Source organism: Melospiza melodia, chromosome 8 (assembly GCF_035770615.1).
Source record: "Melospiza melodia melodia isolate bMelMel2 chromosome 8, bMelMel2.pri, whole genome shotgun sequence".
Taxonomy (NCBI): domain Eukaryota; kingdom Metazoa; phylum Chordata; class Aves; order Passeriformes; family Passerellidae; genus Melospiza; species Melospiza melodia.
The window spans coordinates 6,377,647-6,392,372 of NC_086201.1; the positions used below are offsets into that span (position 1 = coordinate 6,377,647).

Here is a 14,726-nt window from a genome sequence, read left to right on the forward strand (position 1 = left end):
GAAACAGGTTGCTCAGGGGGGTTGTGGATTCCCCATCCCTGACAGGGTTCAAGACCAGGTTGGATATAAAGCCCTGAGCTCCACGGTCGAGTGGGAGGTGGGTTGAGACTAGATGATCTTTAAGGTCCCTTACAACCTCTTATCATTCTATGCTCTGTTTCTCAATGGGAAATTTTGTGCTGCTCTGGCACAGCTGTAGCGGTCCGCAGCCTTGAGCAGGTCGCTGACAAGCCCACAGCGTGCCCCGTTCTCTGTTCCTGGCGGCGCAGCTCGGGGCGGGGCTGGTGCCCGGTGCTGCCCCGGCCGCTGCCTCAGAGCCCGCCCTCAGCCCCGGCCGCCCCTCGGCTTTGGCGCGAAAACGGCCGCGGCGGGCGGGGCTCTGCGGCGCAGCGGTCGCCGATTGGCCGGCGCGGCGGGCGCGCGGCCCACGTGGTACGCGGCGTGGCGCGAACTGCTGTGGGGCCGGGCCGGGGCAGCGGCAGCGATCGGGATGGATCTGGCAGTGGCGGCTGTGGGGGGCGCGGGCGCGGCGCCGCAGCACCAGCAGGTCCGCGATGAGGTGGCCGAGAAGTGCCAGAAGTTGTTCTTGGACTTTCTAGAGGAGTGAGTGCCGGGGGCCGGGCCTGGCGGCGGGCGGACGGGGTCGGCAGCGGGTGGCGGGCCGGCAGCGCCTCACGGAGGGGCCGCCATTTGGAGAGATCCTGTCTGGGCCTGGTGCCCCCTGCCTTTGGCGTTCCGCTGGAAAAGCTCGGCTGTGGTCTCAGGCCCTGCCGGGAGGAACCTGTAGGAAGGCAGCCCGGTTCTCTCTTGGTAGGCAAAACCCTTCTCGGAGAGTTTCCGCCGAAACGCTGCCCAGAGAATCTGGGATGTCCTGGGAGTGTCTGAGGTTGGATGTGGCTTTGGGCAGCCTTGTCTAGTGGAAGGTGTCCCTGCCATGGCAGGGGATTGAAACGAGATGATCTTAAAATCCCTTCTTAAAAATCAAACGGTTCTATAATTATATGATTTTTTTTAAGGTGCATTTGGTCCATTTTAACAAAGTTTTGTCACAGCTGTAGTAAAAACGCATTCCACGGCCTGGGTGTTAGACATTAATACATCTGGCTCCCCGTGTTTTGCTTCCTGAGAGGCCCATCCGCATCAAATAAGGAAACCATTAACATCACCCGGATTTGAAAACAAAACCTTGTTTGCTGGTGCAGAGTCATTGTTAAACCTTACATCAATTTTTTCTGGTGCTGGGACAACTCTACTACTGTATGAAAGTAAATCTGGTGTGTCTGTGCTAGGGTGTGAATAGAGCAGATGTAGCAAGGGGGTAGAAAAAGAAATTCTGTTGGAAAAGGGCTTTGCAAGGGACTGTGGGATGCTGAATGTCAGTGATCCTTTCCTCTGTCTTTTCTCCTGAACTCGGAAGTATTCAGTTGCTGCCTGGTGTGTGATTGTGAAGCATTTTCCTGAATCACTTTCAGGTTCCAGAACAGCGATGGGGAGGTCAAGTACCTGCGAGATGCTGAGGAACTGATCCGGCCAGAGCGGAACACACTGATCGTCAGCTTTGCAGATTTGGAGCAGTTCAATCAGCAGCTCTCTACCACTATTCAGGAGGAATTTTACAGGTAAAATGTAAAGTGGGGTTTTTTTTCAGGTAAAGCTGAGCTCTGCTGGAGTCTCAAGCCCATAATGTCTTGCCTTTATGTAAAAAAATAAGAGGCTTATCTTCTTTCTGCATCCTGAAACTCTAATAGTTAAGACTTTATTTTTTAAGTGGCTAAAACATTTCTCAGTGGATTCCTCTCTGGAAACTATGAGTTAACCAGATAATTGCATTTATTGTGGTAAAGAAGTAGGTGGTCAGTATGAGAATACAGAATAAACTCTAAAATTTCATGCTCTGATGATATTTTATTGAGTTGGTCACTGATTTTTGAAGATATATTTCTTAACATAAGGATAAAAGTGTCATAAAATGAGACTTTGAAAAGTCTGTTTTCAAACAATAGCATAAATAACATTATTATGTAGTGATCTCACAGCATATTTAGAGTGTTTTTTTGGGTTATACAACATAGGATTAAAAGTCAGAACCTGGAAATCTGTTACAAGCCTTTAATGTAATCTAAAGCAGAGAAGGCATTTTGATAGCTTCTCTAACATTTGAACTTTTTTCCCCATATTTCAGGGTTTATCCTTACCTGTGTCGAGCAACAAAGGCGTTTGCCAGAGACCACGGAAATGTTCCTGCAAACAAGGATTTTTATGTTGCGTTCCAGGACCTGCCTACCAGACACAAGTAAGATGATTCTTAATTCCAGAAACTTGTGCTGTTTCACTGCCGGGGCAGAATGTGTCAAAGCATGCTGAAAATGTTTTGGTTATGTAGTGTGAAATGTGCAGTTGGCCAGTACAGTTGTAACAAAGTTTCCTGATCTTGTGCAGGACATTTTTTGACACAGTTTTTCATTTGTAAATCACACTCAGATACTTAAATTCATCATGTTTCACAAACAAGTTTAACCTCTCTAGTTAAAAGAAAATTTAATGTGTGTTGCTTTTGAAGTACCAGTGATTTAACTTTTGCATTCGTTTGACCTTTAGTATTAATCTAAAAGTTTACGTAAAATCATAAAATGAAAATATATTGTAGTAAGTTTATTTCTTTTGTTTGTTACAGCAGTTGTTTAGTCAGAGTGACACTGTATTGTATCTTAGCACCCTGGGCCTAAAATTGTCAACTCAGTAATTTAATCCTTGTGAATTTCTGCTTTAAACAGAATTCGAGAACTGACTTCAGCAAAGATTGGCTCCCTGCTGCGCATCAGTGGGCAGGTGGTTCGTACCCACCCCGTGCATCCCGAGCTGGTCAGTGGAACCTTCCTGTGCCTCGACTGCCAGACAGTGATCAAAGATGTGGAGCAGCAGTTCAAATACACCCAGCCAAACATCTGCAGAAACCCAGTCTGTGCCAACAGAAGGAGATTCCTGCTGGACACAAACAAATCAAGATTTGTTGATTTCCAAAAGGTACAGGGGTGATGTTGGGGGGTGATGACATCCAGTAATGTTCCTGTGGTAATTGGAAGGTGTTATTTGTACTTCTATGCAATGTCAAGAAAAAACCTAAGGAAAAGGCACTGCAATTTATGCAAAAGGTTTCTTCCTATCTCTGGAAGACTTAGGTTTAAGAACAAGAAATTATTAGTTTTTTGTGTGGCATTTATTGTCTAAGTAAGCCACTGAAGCCCCACATATTCAAGCCAGAGTTAGTCTCATGTTGCCAGCACACCAGGTGTAGGTGCTTTATACAAGTATGAAAAGAGGTGCTTATGAGTATCTGTGGTGTCTTGCTCTTCCAGGTTGATTTACTCTCACAAATTCTCAGCACTTCACATACCACAACTGTATTTCATGTCAGCCACGTTAACTGAAACTTTCAGGTTACCTTTCAGAATTGTCACTGTGGCCCCTGTGCATCCTCTAAGCTGCTCCAAGGCTCCTTAGATGCTGATTAGTGAGGGGATTTTTGATTGTGTGTTGTAGTGTGAGGGGGATTGACATGGATAGCAGCAGTCAGGTGCTGTTTAGCAGTGTAGCTAACACACCTGTCAGCAGTGTAGCTTTGGGAGCAGTTTCAGACCTGGTGAGGTGCTCAGCGTTGAAGTTTCTCTCGTGCCAGGTGCGCATCCAGGAGACGCAGGGGGAGCTGCCGCGCGGCAGCATCCCGCGCAGCCTGGAGGTGATCCTGCGCGCAGAGGCCGTGGAATCCGCCCAGGCGGGTGACAAATGCGACTTCACCGGCTCACTGATCGTCGTGCCTGACGTGTCCCAGCTCGCCACACCAGGTTTGCTGCTCCTTACAGCCTCCATGATGTGTCCTTCCCGTGCTGGGAGCCGCTGTCCTGACTCCCGTTTCCCTGGCAGGGTTGCGTGCAGAAACCGGCTCGCGGGTGACGGGGACAGAGGGATATGAAACCGAGGGCATCCGGGGGCTGCGCGCCCTCGGCGTCCGGGAGCTCTCCTACAAACTCGTCTTTCTGGCTTGTTACGTGGCACCCACAAACCCACGGGTGAGTCTGCACAGACAGGAGATTGAATGGTGTTGGTGATTTCTGTTCTGGATGGTTTTCCCTCAAATTAGGGAGCAGGAATGGGTAAAGCTTTAAGTGTGTGTGTGTGCCACCTTTCTGTGTTGGCTTGACTATCTTTATATTCTCATTGAATCTACATAGCAAGGTTATTTTCTTGTCTTTGTTGCTCGTAGCATTTTTCACAGAAATGATTATTTGCCTGTGTTACAGTTTGTTCTAAACAGCCAACTGGCACATGTATTTCCATTCAGCTTTCATCCATTTCTGCAGCATTTCCTTTTCTTCCAGGAAATCCTATTGCTGCATTTTGTCACAGGAAAGACAGGGATCCTTTTTGTTCCCTCTGGTTTATCAAGTGACATCTTGGGATGTTACTGCAATGTGACTAATACTAACTGCATCTGGGTTTTGGCATGGTGTGGTACTGTAATCTGTCATTCTTCTAACTGCATCACCATCACATAGGATAAAAAGAGCATCTAGCATGTTCTGGGACTGGAAGTTTCTAGCCCCCATTTCAGAGCATCAAGTTTCATTTAGTGTAAGAATGTTTACCAAGACAATTGAAAGTTCCAGTTAATGTAAGAATGCTTACAAGGACAGTTTTAGGCAAGGGAAGTCATATTGGTTTTACTCTTTTTTTAATCTCTGTGCAAGCAACTGAGTTGGGATTTTCTCACTAACTAAAGTTACACCATTGATTTTGCCTGCTAGGAAATTGGATATTGGTTTTTAAAGGTATAAGGTAATGAGGTTACTCAGCCTAAGGGCAGCTTTTCAGAATGTATTCCTCCCATCCAGATTTCAGAGCAAGTTTTTTTGACCTGTCTGCACTGCTCACATTCATTAGTGACTCTGTTACTACTTTTAATGCTGTTTTATTTCCTTCTTTTAGTTTGGTGGAAAAGAGCTCCGAGATGAAGAGCAGACTGCAGAAAGCATTAAAAACCAAATGTCTGTGAAAGAGTGGGAAAAAGTTTTTGAAATGAGCCAAGATAAGAACCTTTACCATAATCTGTGCACCAGTCTCTTCCCTACTATCCATGGTAAGAATCCATTTGTGGCCTTGGAGAGGGAAGATTTCACTTATGTAAATATTAATTAATTCCTTTTGCTGTCTCTATAGTTTTTGGGAAAGGTTGAAAGCCCTGTGCCAGCTACCACAGACTTTCCCCCTCAGCACTGGTTGTGCTAGAAGAGGAAAATCTAGTTTTTGAGTATTTGTGGTGTTTAATCATTAAGACCTGCAAGCCCAATCTAAAAGGTTGGGTTTGATGTCAGGTGTTCTGCTACTGAACCCTACAGGTTTTAGTGGATGCTTAGCAAATAGGTGAATTCTGAGCAGAAGTGTCCAAATGCTGTAAAATGCTAGTGGTATGAAGCTTTTTTTAAAATAGGAAAATTGTGGTAGTTTTTATTTGGATGTTTAGTTTAAATGTCCTTTCTGGGGCAGGTAATGATGAAGTAAAACGTGGGGTCCTGCTGATGCTCTTTGGAGGAGTTCCCAAGACCACTTCAGAAGGCACTTCACTGCGTGGGGACATCAATGTCTGTGTTGTTGGTGATCCAAGTACAGCCAAGAGTCAGTTCCTAAAGTAAGATTAAAACCCAGCCTTTAACTATTGTCCAATGTGCACTGTGCCTTTTTCCGTGCTAATTGTAGGAAAGGGAAGTAAAATATTGGAAAATATTTCTCAGAGATTGTGTGGATGGGAGTGAAGTATTTAACCAGGGCTAAAACAAACTCAACGTAGAAATTTCCAAATATTTTCAAAGGATGTTGACTATTAAAAATACAGATTAATTGCATATTTAAAAATATCAGAGATAGATGAAATACTGGAAATTTTATTCCTCTTTTCCACAGGCACGTGGATGAGTTCAGTCCCCGTGCTGTGTACACCAGTGGCAAAGCCTCCAGCGCTGCGGGTCTGACGGCAGCTGTGGTGAAGGATGAGGAGTCCCACGAATTTGTCATTGAGGCTGGAGCACTGATGCTGGCAGATAACGTGAGTCTTGCAAGGGGAGAGGTTCCTGCATCCCTAAAATGAGTTTGATTGATGACAGAGAGCCCTGAATTGTTTTAGTGATGCTTTTTTCATAAGTGATTGAATCTGGGTCACTTATTTTCATTTTTCTGCTGCAGGGTGTTTGTTGCATTGATGAATTTGACAAGATGGAGGTGCGGGATCAAGTAGCCATTCATGAGGCCATGGAACAGCAGACAATATCCATTACTAAAGCTGGAGTGAAGGTAGCTTGCACTACTCGGAGTTTCTGTAGTCTGTAGCATCACCTGTCTGTTTGTTATGTGTACTGATGTGGCTTTACCTGCCAGATCTTCATGTCACCTCTGCAGCTGCCTCATTGTGGCAGGACAGAGATCACTTGTTGCAAAGTTTTTGTGGCACATACCCAAAGAAGGTCAGGAATTTTACTGAGAGTTAAATAGTAATGAACAAGAAATGGAAAATGGGAAAAGCCTAGTAACCCCAGAAAAGGTTACAGAATGATGTGTTTTTGTAGAAAAACAGGATTTTGTGGAAAGCAATTTCAAGAGCTTGTTTCAGTATTATTGGCAGGATTCTGGCAATGTTTCAATATTGATTATCAGGCTGTGTCTTGGGGCAGAGACCTGGTTAGAAAGGGCTTGTTGGTGGAGTTTGGGTCCTTTTGAGGGGTGATTGCTGTAATACCTGCATTGGACTCCACCTAAAAGGTGCTATATTAACCCATTTGGGTTGCCATGAGTTGGTTTAGGAAGTGGTCACAGGTACAGATTTTTTAAATTTATTTTTTCCCACTGTCAGGCTACTCTGAATGCCAGGACCTCCATTTTGGCTGCAGCAAACCCAGTTGGTGGCCGCTATGACAGATCCAAGTCACTGAAACAAAATATCAACCTGTCAGCTCCCATCATGTCCCGCTTTGATCTCTTCTTCATCCTCGTGGATGAGTGTAATGAGGTAATTTTAAGGAATTGTAGAATAGTTTGTGTCTGAAAAGATCCCTGGAGGTGTCTAATCTAGCCTTGCACTCAGATCATTGAGAACAGTTTGCCAAGACTTGACCTGGTGAGTTTTGTGTATCTCCAAGGATGGGGATTCTGCAGTCTCTGCAGGCCCCTGCAATGTGTGACAACTCTCATGTGTTCAAAAAAGAATAACTTTTATATCTAATCAGAATTTCTCATGGTTCAGTTCGTATGGGTTGCCTCTTATCCAAGGACTATTTGGCTTCATCACATCTATGCTGGCCAGTAAAGCAGTTGCTTTCCTTTCAAGCTGAACAGACCTTGCTCTTCTAGCCTCTCATACCTCATGTTCTCGTGCCCTCTGGCCATCTGGGTGGCCCTCTGCAGTTTTGACTGAAGCAAATCTCATGAGAGTGTCTTGCTCCTGCTTTTCTGCTCTATCTGTGCAGCTAAAAGCTGGCAGTACAAATTTGAACATACTCTGCTGAATACAAGAATACTGCCTTTTCATCCTGTAATGGTTTGACCTGCAAACTTAACACCATTAGTCATTTTTACAAATGGCTGGTCACTAAGGCTGAGACTGCTGCCACCTGTCTATGTGCTATTTGCCTTGGGAATGAAATGCATGAGATCCAGAGATTAATGTTGGTTCAGCCACTGTTCTGCTCAGTGTGATTATCTAATTGAGAAGGGACTGGTGAGAGAGACAGAGCAGGCTGAAAAGGAAGGAAGTTCCCATGCTGCAAAGTGCTGCTTTCTGCCTGTTCTCTGGCTAACTTGTAACCCAGGAGAGTTCCCAGAAGAGGTTATAAATCCTAAAACTGCCTTTTATCCCTCCTCTGCTGTGTTTCCTTGTATTAAAACCCCCAGGGCATTCTCCTGGACCTCCTGGCAGAGAGTTTGGCTAGTGGAAAGGGTAGCTGTGCCATGAGGATCACTAGTGAACAGGGGGAAGGGGAAGGAAGAAGAGCAGTGTTGTTTCACTCTTTGGCTGGTGCTGACACAGCCCCCGTGTCCCAGGTGATCGATTACGCCATTGCCCGGCGCATCGTGGATCTGCACTCCAGAGTGGAGGAGTCTGTTGACCGTGTCTATTCCTTGGATGATATCAGAAGATATCTACTGTTTGCAAGACAGTTTAAACCAAAGGTAATTTTAATTTTTAAGTGAACTGTGGAACAGTTGTTCTGTGTGAGGAGGTCCAAAGGAACAATCACTCTGCAGTAGGTTTTTCTCCAGCCAACACCAAAACACTTGGGGTAGTGTTTTCTCAAGGAAGGAGCCATAACCTCAGGTTATTACCTAGAAACAGAGTGTATTTTGGAACCTGGTGCTCCTAAACTCCAGAAACCCAGTCAGCCTACCTGAGGCTGTTATAGTCCATGGCAGTCCTTAACCTTTGTCTAGAACAATTGAGGGATGACTTCATGGCCTTCTCATACTTCACAGGTATGGGTTATTCAACATGGCTGCTGCAGATTTTTTGTACTTTATTGGTTTAGTACTTAATCAGTTTGTGTGTCTATTTTAAAAGGGTATTGTGCCTCTATTTCTTTGCTTTTTGGTAAAATACAGGACATGGGAAACTGGTCTTACTACTGATTTTTTGGGGCCTATCCAAGTAGCAGCTTGAAAGGGCTGTATGTTGGATTTTTCATAAGTCTAAATAGAACAGTCTGGTAGGGACAGACATGAATTATGTCTGGAAACAAGTCAGTAGAAGAAAGAAATTATTAAAAAATCTGCTGTAAAATAATTATTGCAGCTAAGTATTACTGTAATGTCATTGTCATTGACAGGTTTAATCATTATTACAACCTAATTTCAACGTAATGTGATTGCCATTATACTTCCATAGAGAATGTGTATAGCATAGAATATTTCAAATAAAAGCAGCAGCCAGTACAGCAAGGGCTGTACACTGCCAATCTAATGCAAGAAGAAAAAGCTTTAATACTCTGACCACTGGAACTCCTGGCACTCTGTTTGATGGCACACAGATATCCAAGGAGTCTGAGGACTTCATAGTGGAGCAGTACAAGCGGCTGCGGCAGCGCGATGGCTCCGGAGTGGCCAAGTCCTCCTGGAGGATCACAGTGAGGCAGCTGGAGAGCATGATCCGCCTGTCTGAGGCCATGGCCCGCATGCACTGCTGTGATGAGGTACCAGGGAGTGATGGAGGTCTGGGTAAATGGTCATGGAATTGCCTGGGAGTTGTGCATTTGCTGTTTGTCACATTGGATGTAGTCCTGTGGGTGAGGAGAAGAGCTTGAGTCATGGTCATGCTCAGTCTGTATGCCAGAAACACAGTTTTTAAGGATGGCTTGTAAAACTAATGTCAGCTGGTCCAAACTGAGAGCTTGCATGATTTTGTATCACAGCTGTGCCAGCAGTCAGCTTCTTACCCATCAAATCATGACAGTCCCCAGCTACTGTCACCAGGGCTGTTGGAAGTTTCTTTCCTGATCTTTCACAGTTTGTAATCTCTTGTCTCTCTTCCATTTGCAATCTGAAAAGCCAAAGTTCACCGAAGTATCTGGACCTCCCCAAGAGTAGCTGTAGTGTGATCTGAGCTCCTGCTCACATCAGCCACTGCTGAAAAGCACATTGTTCTGGCTGTTAACTGCAGTGTGATTACTGTCCCTCTAGTCCTTGCTTTCAAACCCAGCAGGCTTTTTGAAATGTTGATTAGAGGCTATGTGACACATGCAGGGATGGAACCCTGCTCACTGGTTATGTAAGGGCACCCTTTGAGTTCTTTTAAATTAAATTCAGCTTATAAAGAAACAGATAGCTTTTAGGTTATGGCTCAGCTACAGATGATTTTTCCAGTTTTTGCTTTTCAGTTCTGGAGGAGAGTATCATTAATTACATCTCTCTTTCATATTATCTCTGTTCAGACCCATTTCTTTCATGTTTCTTGCTCCACTGATCTTTCTCCCGAATGTTTTTGGCTTAGTAAAAATTTTACTGACTCCACATGATTGCTAAATCCTGAAAGATTAATCAGGCTGCTTTTCCCTCCATAACCCTGCATGACTTTGGAGTACTTGTAGTGGGATATAATTTAACTTGCAGAGTATTTACTGCTTAGGATTAATCAGCTGAGATGTGTAGAAAATCCCTTTGTCAGAGTCAGAGATGAGTCTCTGGAGCTGTTTGAAAACTAGAAGCACCCCTGTGCCTATTTAATATATATTTTTTTTCAAATCTTCCTCAGGTTCACCCAAAACATGTGAAGGAAGCTTTCAGGCTTTTAAATAAGTCCATCATTAGAGTTGAGACTCCTGATGTCAATTTAGACCAAGATGATGACCAGCAAGTGGAGGATCAAGAGGACCAAGATGGAGTCAATGGTAAATTACTTAGAGAAATTTTTCAAAGAGGAAAGTCCTTCCAGTCTTTACAGCTTACCTTGATTGAGCATGTGCTTCTCTTCAGTTTCCCATCTAATGAGCTCTAGAAACCTGGGCTCCTGTTCTTAACTCTCTTGCTTCTTCAGCCTCTTTCAGCAACTCACGTGATTGGTCAGCGAAGGCTTTTCAGTGGCTCAGAGTATTAAATAGCTAAAAGATGTTTTAGATACAGCTTTAAACGTGGGCATGTGTCCAAACAGGTGAGGCAGAAGCTCCAGCTGGGGTCAATGGCCTTGTGAATGGGATCAATGGCCATTCTGAGGATGTGAGCAAGGATGCTGCACCCAAAGCTTCTCTCAGGCTGGGCTTCTCTGAGTACCGACGCATTTCTAATCTCCTGGTGCTGCACCTCAGGAAAGCAGAGGAAGGTAAGAATTTCTTTATTGCAAAGAGGGCAGACCCTGACTTCAGGGAGCAATTGTTACTGCATCTCTTGCTGTTGTACATGGGATTTTCACTCCTGTTGAGATAGCAAACTTGTCAGGTCAGATGTAGACCTATGCTCATATGACAGTACTACATCTGGTGATGGAAATAGGACTTCCTGGAGTTTCTAGCTCTGTTACTGTAGTCATTTATCAAAACCTATGGAGCTGAGCAGCATGTCAGCAGAGGAGAGCCAGAAGAGGCTCATGGTAGCAATGAGCCAGAAGAGGATTTGTAGTGCACAATGGTGTAACCAAGCTAGAAGAATCTGTAGCAGTGAAAACTGGAGCAAAAGCTTTAATGCATGCCAACAACCACAGCCTGTCTTAAGCAGCTGGATTAGTTCTTCAGAAGCTAAGATATTTCAGTTGCCATGAGGCTACTCCTGCAGGGAAATTCAGTAGTTGTCTCATGGCAGATACTAAAGCTACAAAGCTTTTGGAAGGGTGTGGAGATTAAAGTGTCTGTTCAAATGCTGAGTGCATGTAAGAAGGATGACTCCTGACTTTGTGTGACAGTGCTTTTTCTTTAGCCCTTACTTAGATGAAAGGTGTGTTAGTCCTTGCCACTGGTTTTTCTTGAAGCTGAAGGCTGATGGGATTTGGAAGCCACTTGAAAGCATAGAACTGAAAGCTTCCATTCTCAATTATCTCCACTTAAACCATGACACAGCACCCTCCTGTGCAAAATATGGTGCTTTAAGAAAAAATCCCTTAAGTCTGACCTTTCCTAAACATTGTTAAAAGTATGTTTCTCTCTTCAGCATTGTGAATGTTAATGTGTAAATCCTTTTCTCCTACGGTTTCAGTGGTAGTTTACTGCTGCTGTGTTCATGCAAATTATTTTCTCTGCAGAAGAGGACGATGCAGCACTAAAGAGGAGTGAACTTATTAATTGGTATCTAAAGGAAATTGAATCTGAAATCGAATCTGAAGAAGAACTAATTAATAAAAAGAAGATCATAGAGAGAGTCATTCACCGACTTACACATTATGTATGTATAGAGATGTGTGGGTAGTGATAAAGGGTTTTGACTTGTATAGGGTTGTAACTTATATATTAAAATGTTTCCTTTTTAATAGAATACATTCCTGTTTGGAGAAGTCTGTTTTGTTCTTCCATTGATTGATGCAGTATAAATGTCTTCTTTGTTTAACACCTGCTACAGTAATTACAGGAAAAACCACTGAAATAAATTAGAGATGTGTATAAGTAAAAGTTCCAAGTGCTATACTGTGTCACTATAGAAGTGTGATGATGTTCTGTTTTTCTACAGCAATTATACATTAGGATACAAAAATACAATTAACACTTATATTCAATGGATAGCTTAAAGTCAGAGGGGTATGAGGGCATTTTGGAGGAAAAAGAATGACAAAATAAACTACTTTTCACTTTTAAAGATACAACACCATTACAGTGGAAAGTATTAGGCTGGAAAGATCCCAGAAAGGATACAACACAGAAGTGATTTCCCCTGAATGCTGTTTTTAAGAATCTCTTAGAGGGTCCTTAGAGGTCCTACCAATATAAAAATGCTTTCTAAAGAGTACAAACAAACCTCTCTGTGAATGGTTTTAACACAGCTCTTTGTGTGTTGCAGGACCACATTCTGATTGAACTGTCCCAGTCAGGACTGAGAGGATCCAGAGAAGAGGAGACTTTTGATGATGATCCATACCTGGTTGTCAACCCCAACTATCTGCTGGAGGACTGAGGGCTGAGAATGGCATTGTAACCAGACATCACTGGTTACAAGTTGGAAAATGCATTCTTTTCTTGCAGGGCTTGCTGTGTGGCTAATTGCTTAAATTCCTATGACTGTGCCAGAGTGTGGTCAGTAATATGTGATTTCTCATTTACACCGAGCACACCTAGAAAGCTTTTAAAGACATCACACACATGTATTAGTTCCACTGTTAGCTCTGAATTTCAGTGCCATCATCTGGATGCAGAGGAGAATCAGCCAATAGCTATTTTCATCATCAAGCTATGTAGATGTTTCTATTTTAAATAAGATTGATTTTACATTGTTCTTCTTTAGTAGACATTTTATGCTATAGGTTTTTACTGTTTTTCTTATTAACATAAATAAAAGCTCATTAAATGTCTGGGGGTGGGTTTGTTGTTACTCACATGTGAGATTGCTGTTTTCTATGCCTGTCATTTGAGGCTGAAAAACTAGTGATCTAAATGTTTAATGTCTTAAGGAAGACCAAATTTCCTGGATGAGTGATGCTCTTTTTAAGAAGTTTTTTTAACTTCCTGTAATAGACAATGAGAAACTGATTACTTCTCTTTTTTTTTTTAGATGGACTAAAGATGTGCAGGCTCCTGCTGCTTATATCAAGTAGAAAATAGCAAATAGCCAAGCCCAAAGCAAGGCTTTAAGTCAGCAGGGCAGAAACCCCTACCTTGATGAATGTCTTGACTTGTAAGTGAATTAAAACCTGCCACCATTTGTGAGGGATTTTTTAGACTATATTTGTAAATCTATTTGAAGATCTTCCTATAAGAAAACTTTGCTTGAATTTCTACTCTCAATTTTTTTACTGTAAACTACAGGATTATTAAATTATCTATTAAGAATTTAAAATACCTGAATATTTGTCTTGTTTCCTGGATACCATCACTTCAGAAACATTTGTAATGCATGAAAGAGATCAAAGTTACATATTTTATTTAGAAATAGTGTGAAATAACTGTTTCTGAGGGAGGCTCAGAAATGGAGCTGGTTTGTAAGACAGTATTCTTTTCCTCTTAATGTCTCCCAGCTTTCAAGAGTTAACTTGAACTCTTGGTTCTAACTAAGAATGTCATTAAAAATAACAGTTCTATTTAAGGAGTAGAGGGAATAATAAATATTTGTCATCAGCACTACCCCATCACTGGGCACTACTACAGTAACTTCTCCACTCATTTCTTTCATAAACCACATTTTAGCAAATTCTACATTTCATTAAAAATAGCCACCCACCTGCAACAATACTTTCATGTTATTCTATATTGTTCCTTTACTTTCAAAATAACAATAGGAAGATGTTTGGCCTTCATTATGTTTCCCCCTCCCCTCCTCTCAATCTTAGTTTGAAAATAAATACTCTTCATGTAGGAGAAAGTATTTTTTTTCTGCTTCTTTCCCCAATTCTGTAGGCTGAGAGGTGTTTTCTCTGAGTTAATGCAGCTCTACTGAAAAGTAAGCACCAGGTGGTGCTGTAAAGTTAATTTTTAAACTTGCTATTCAGACATCAGAGTGGAGGGAACTTGTTCAGAGCACTCAGCACAATGTTGTAGTGAGTTCTGTAGGACATCCTGAAAAATAATCTGGGAATCAAATAGAGTCAAAGTACTGTAACTTAAAAATAATATTGCTTGACAGCAATAACTTGCCTAGATGATTTGAAGATTAGCTTTAGACAAAATTTTGGTTATTAAAAGAAATTAACTCTGAGATAGAACCAACATTTCATAGGTATGTAGAATTTTGTGTTTAATTGGTTTAAAACTGTTCTCACTCCTTCAGTTCTGCTGTACTGGAATGTAGAAGAGCTGAGCTAGACATGGAAAAGCAAAAAATTGAGACTAAAATTCCTGGATATTTTTGGGTTGGAGGAACCACATACTTGCTGCTGCCTGAATTCATATCAGAGTCACCTTTCCAGCTGGGTGAGGTGCCACATCTCACATTTCATTTATCCCTCACATTTCATTTATCCACCCAGGATCAGAGCACAAACATGCCTCCTGCTGCCCTGCATAATCTGAACTGGTGAACCCAGCCCCAGCCATGCAGATAACACTGCTTTTGTTGGGTTTTGC

The 14,726-nt window shown here is 42.7% G+C and overlaps 1 protein-coding gene across 1 annotated transcript; it reads left to right on the top strand.

The window, feature by feature from the left end:
- Positions 1-478: 478 nt before the first annotated feature.
- On the top strand, positions 479-13,982 carry MCM6 (minichromosome maintenance complex component 6). Its single transcript, XM_063161593.1, has 17 exons — positions 479-603; positions 1,473-1,619; positions 2,183-2,293; positions 2,775-3,024; positions 3,677-3,842; positions 3,922-4,067; positions 4,984-5,134; positions 5,542-5,683; positions 5,956-6,097; positions 6,235-6,342; positions 6,899-7,054; positions 8,086-8,214; positions 9,066-9,227; positions 10,286-10,421; positions 10,682-10,849; positions 11,762-11,901; positions 12,511-13,982. The coding sequence occupies exons 1-17, from the start codon at positions 491-493 to the stop codon at positions 12,622-12,624; spliced, it is 2,481 nt and encodes an 826-aa protein (XP_063017663.1). The 5' UTR covers positions 479-490; the 3' UTR covers positions 12,625-13,982.
- Positions 13,983-14,726: the final 744 nt, after the last annotated feature.

Coding starts and splice junctions, on each gene's coding strand:
- MCM6 (XM_063161593.1), top strand. CDS start 491: ATGGATCTGGCAGTGGCGGCTGTGGGGGGCGCGGGCGCGGCGCCGCAG. Junction 3,843..3,921: donor GTCCCAGCTCGCCACACCAG/GTTTGCTGCTCC, acceptor TTTCCCTGGCAG/GGTTGCGTGCAGAAACCGGC. Junction 5,684..5,955: donor GCCAAGAGTCAGTTCCTAAA/GTAAGATTAAAA, acceptor TCTTTTCCACAG/GCACGTGGATGAGTTCAGTC.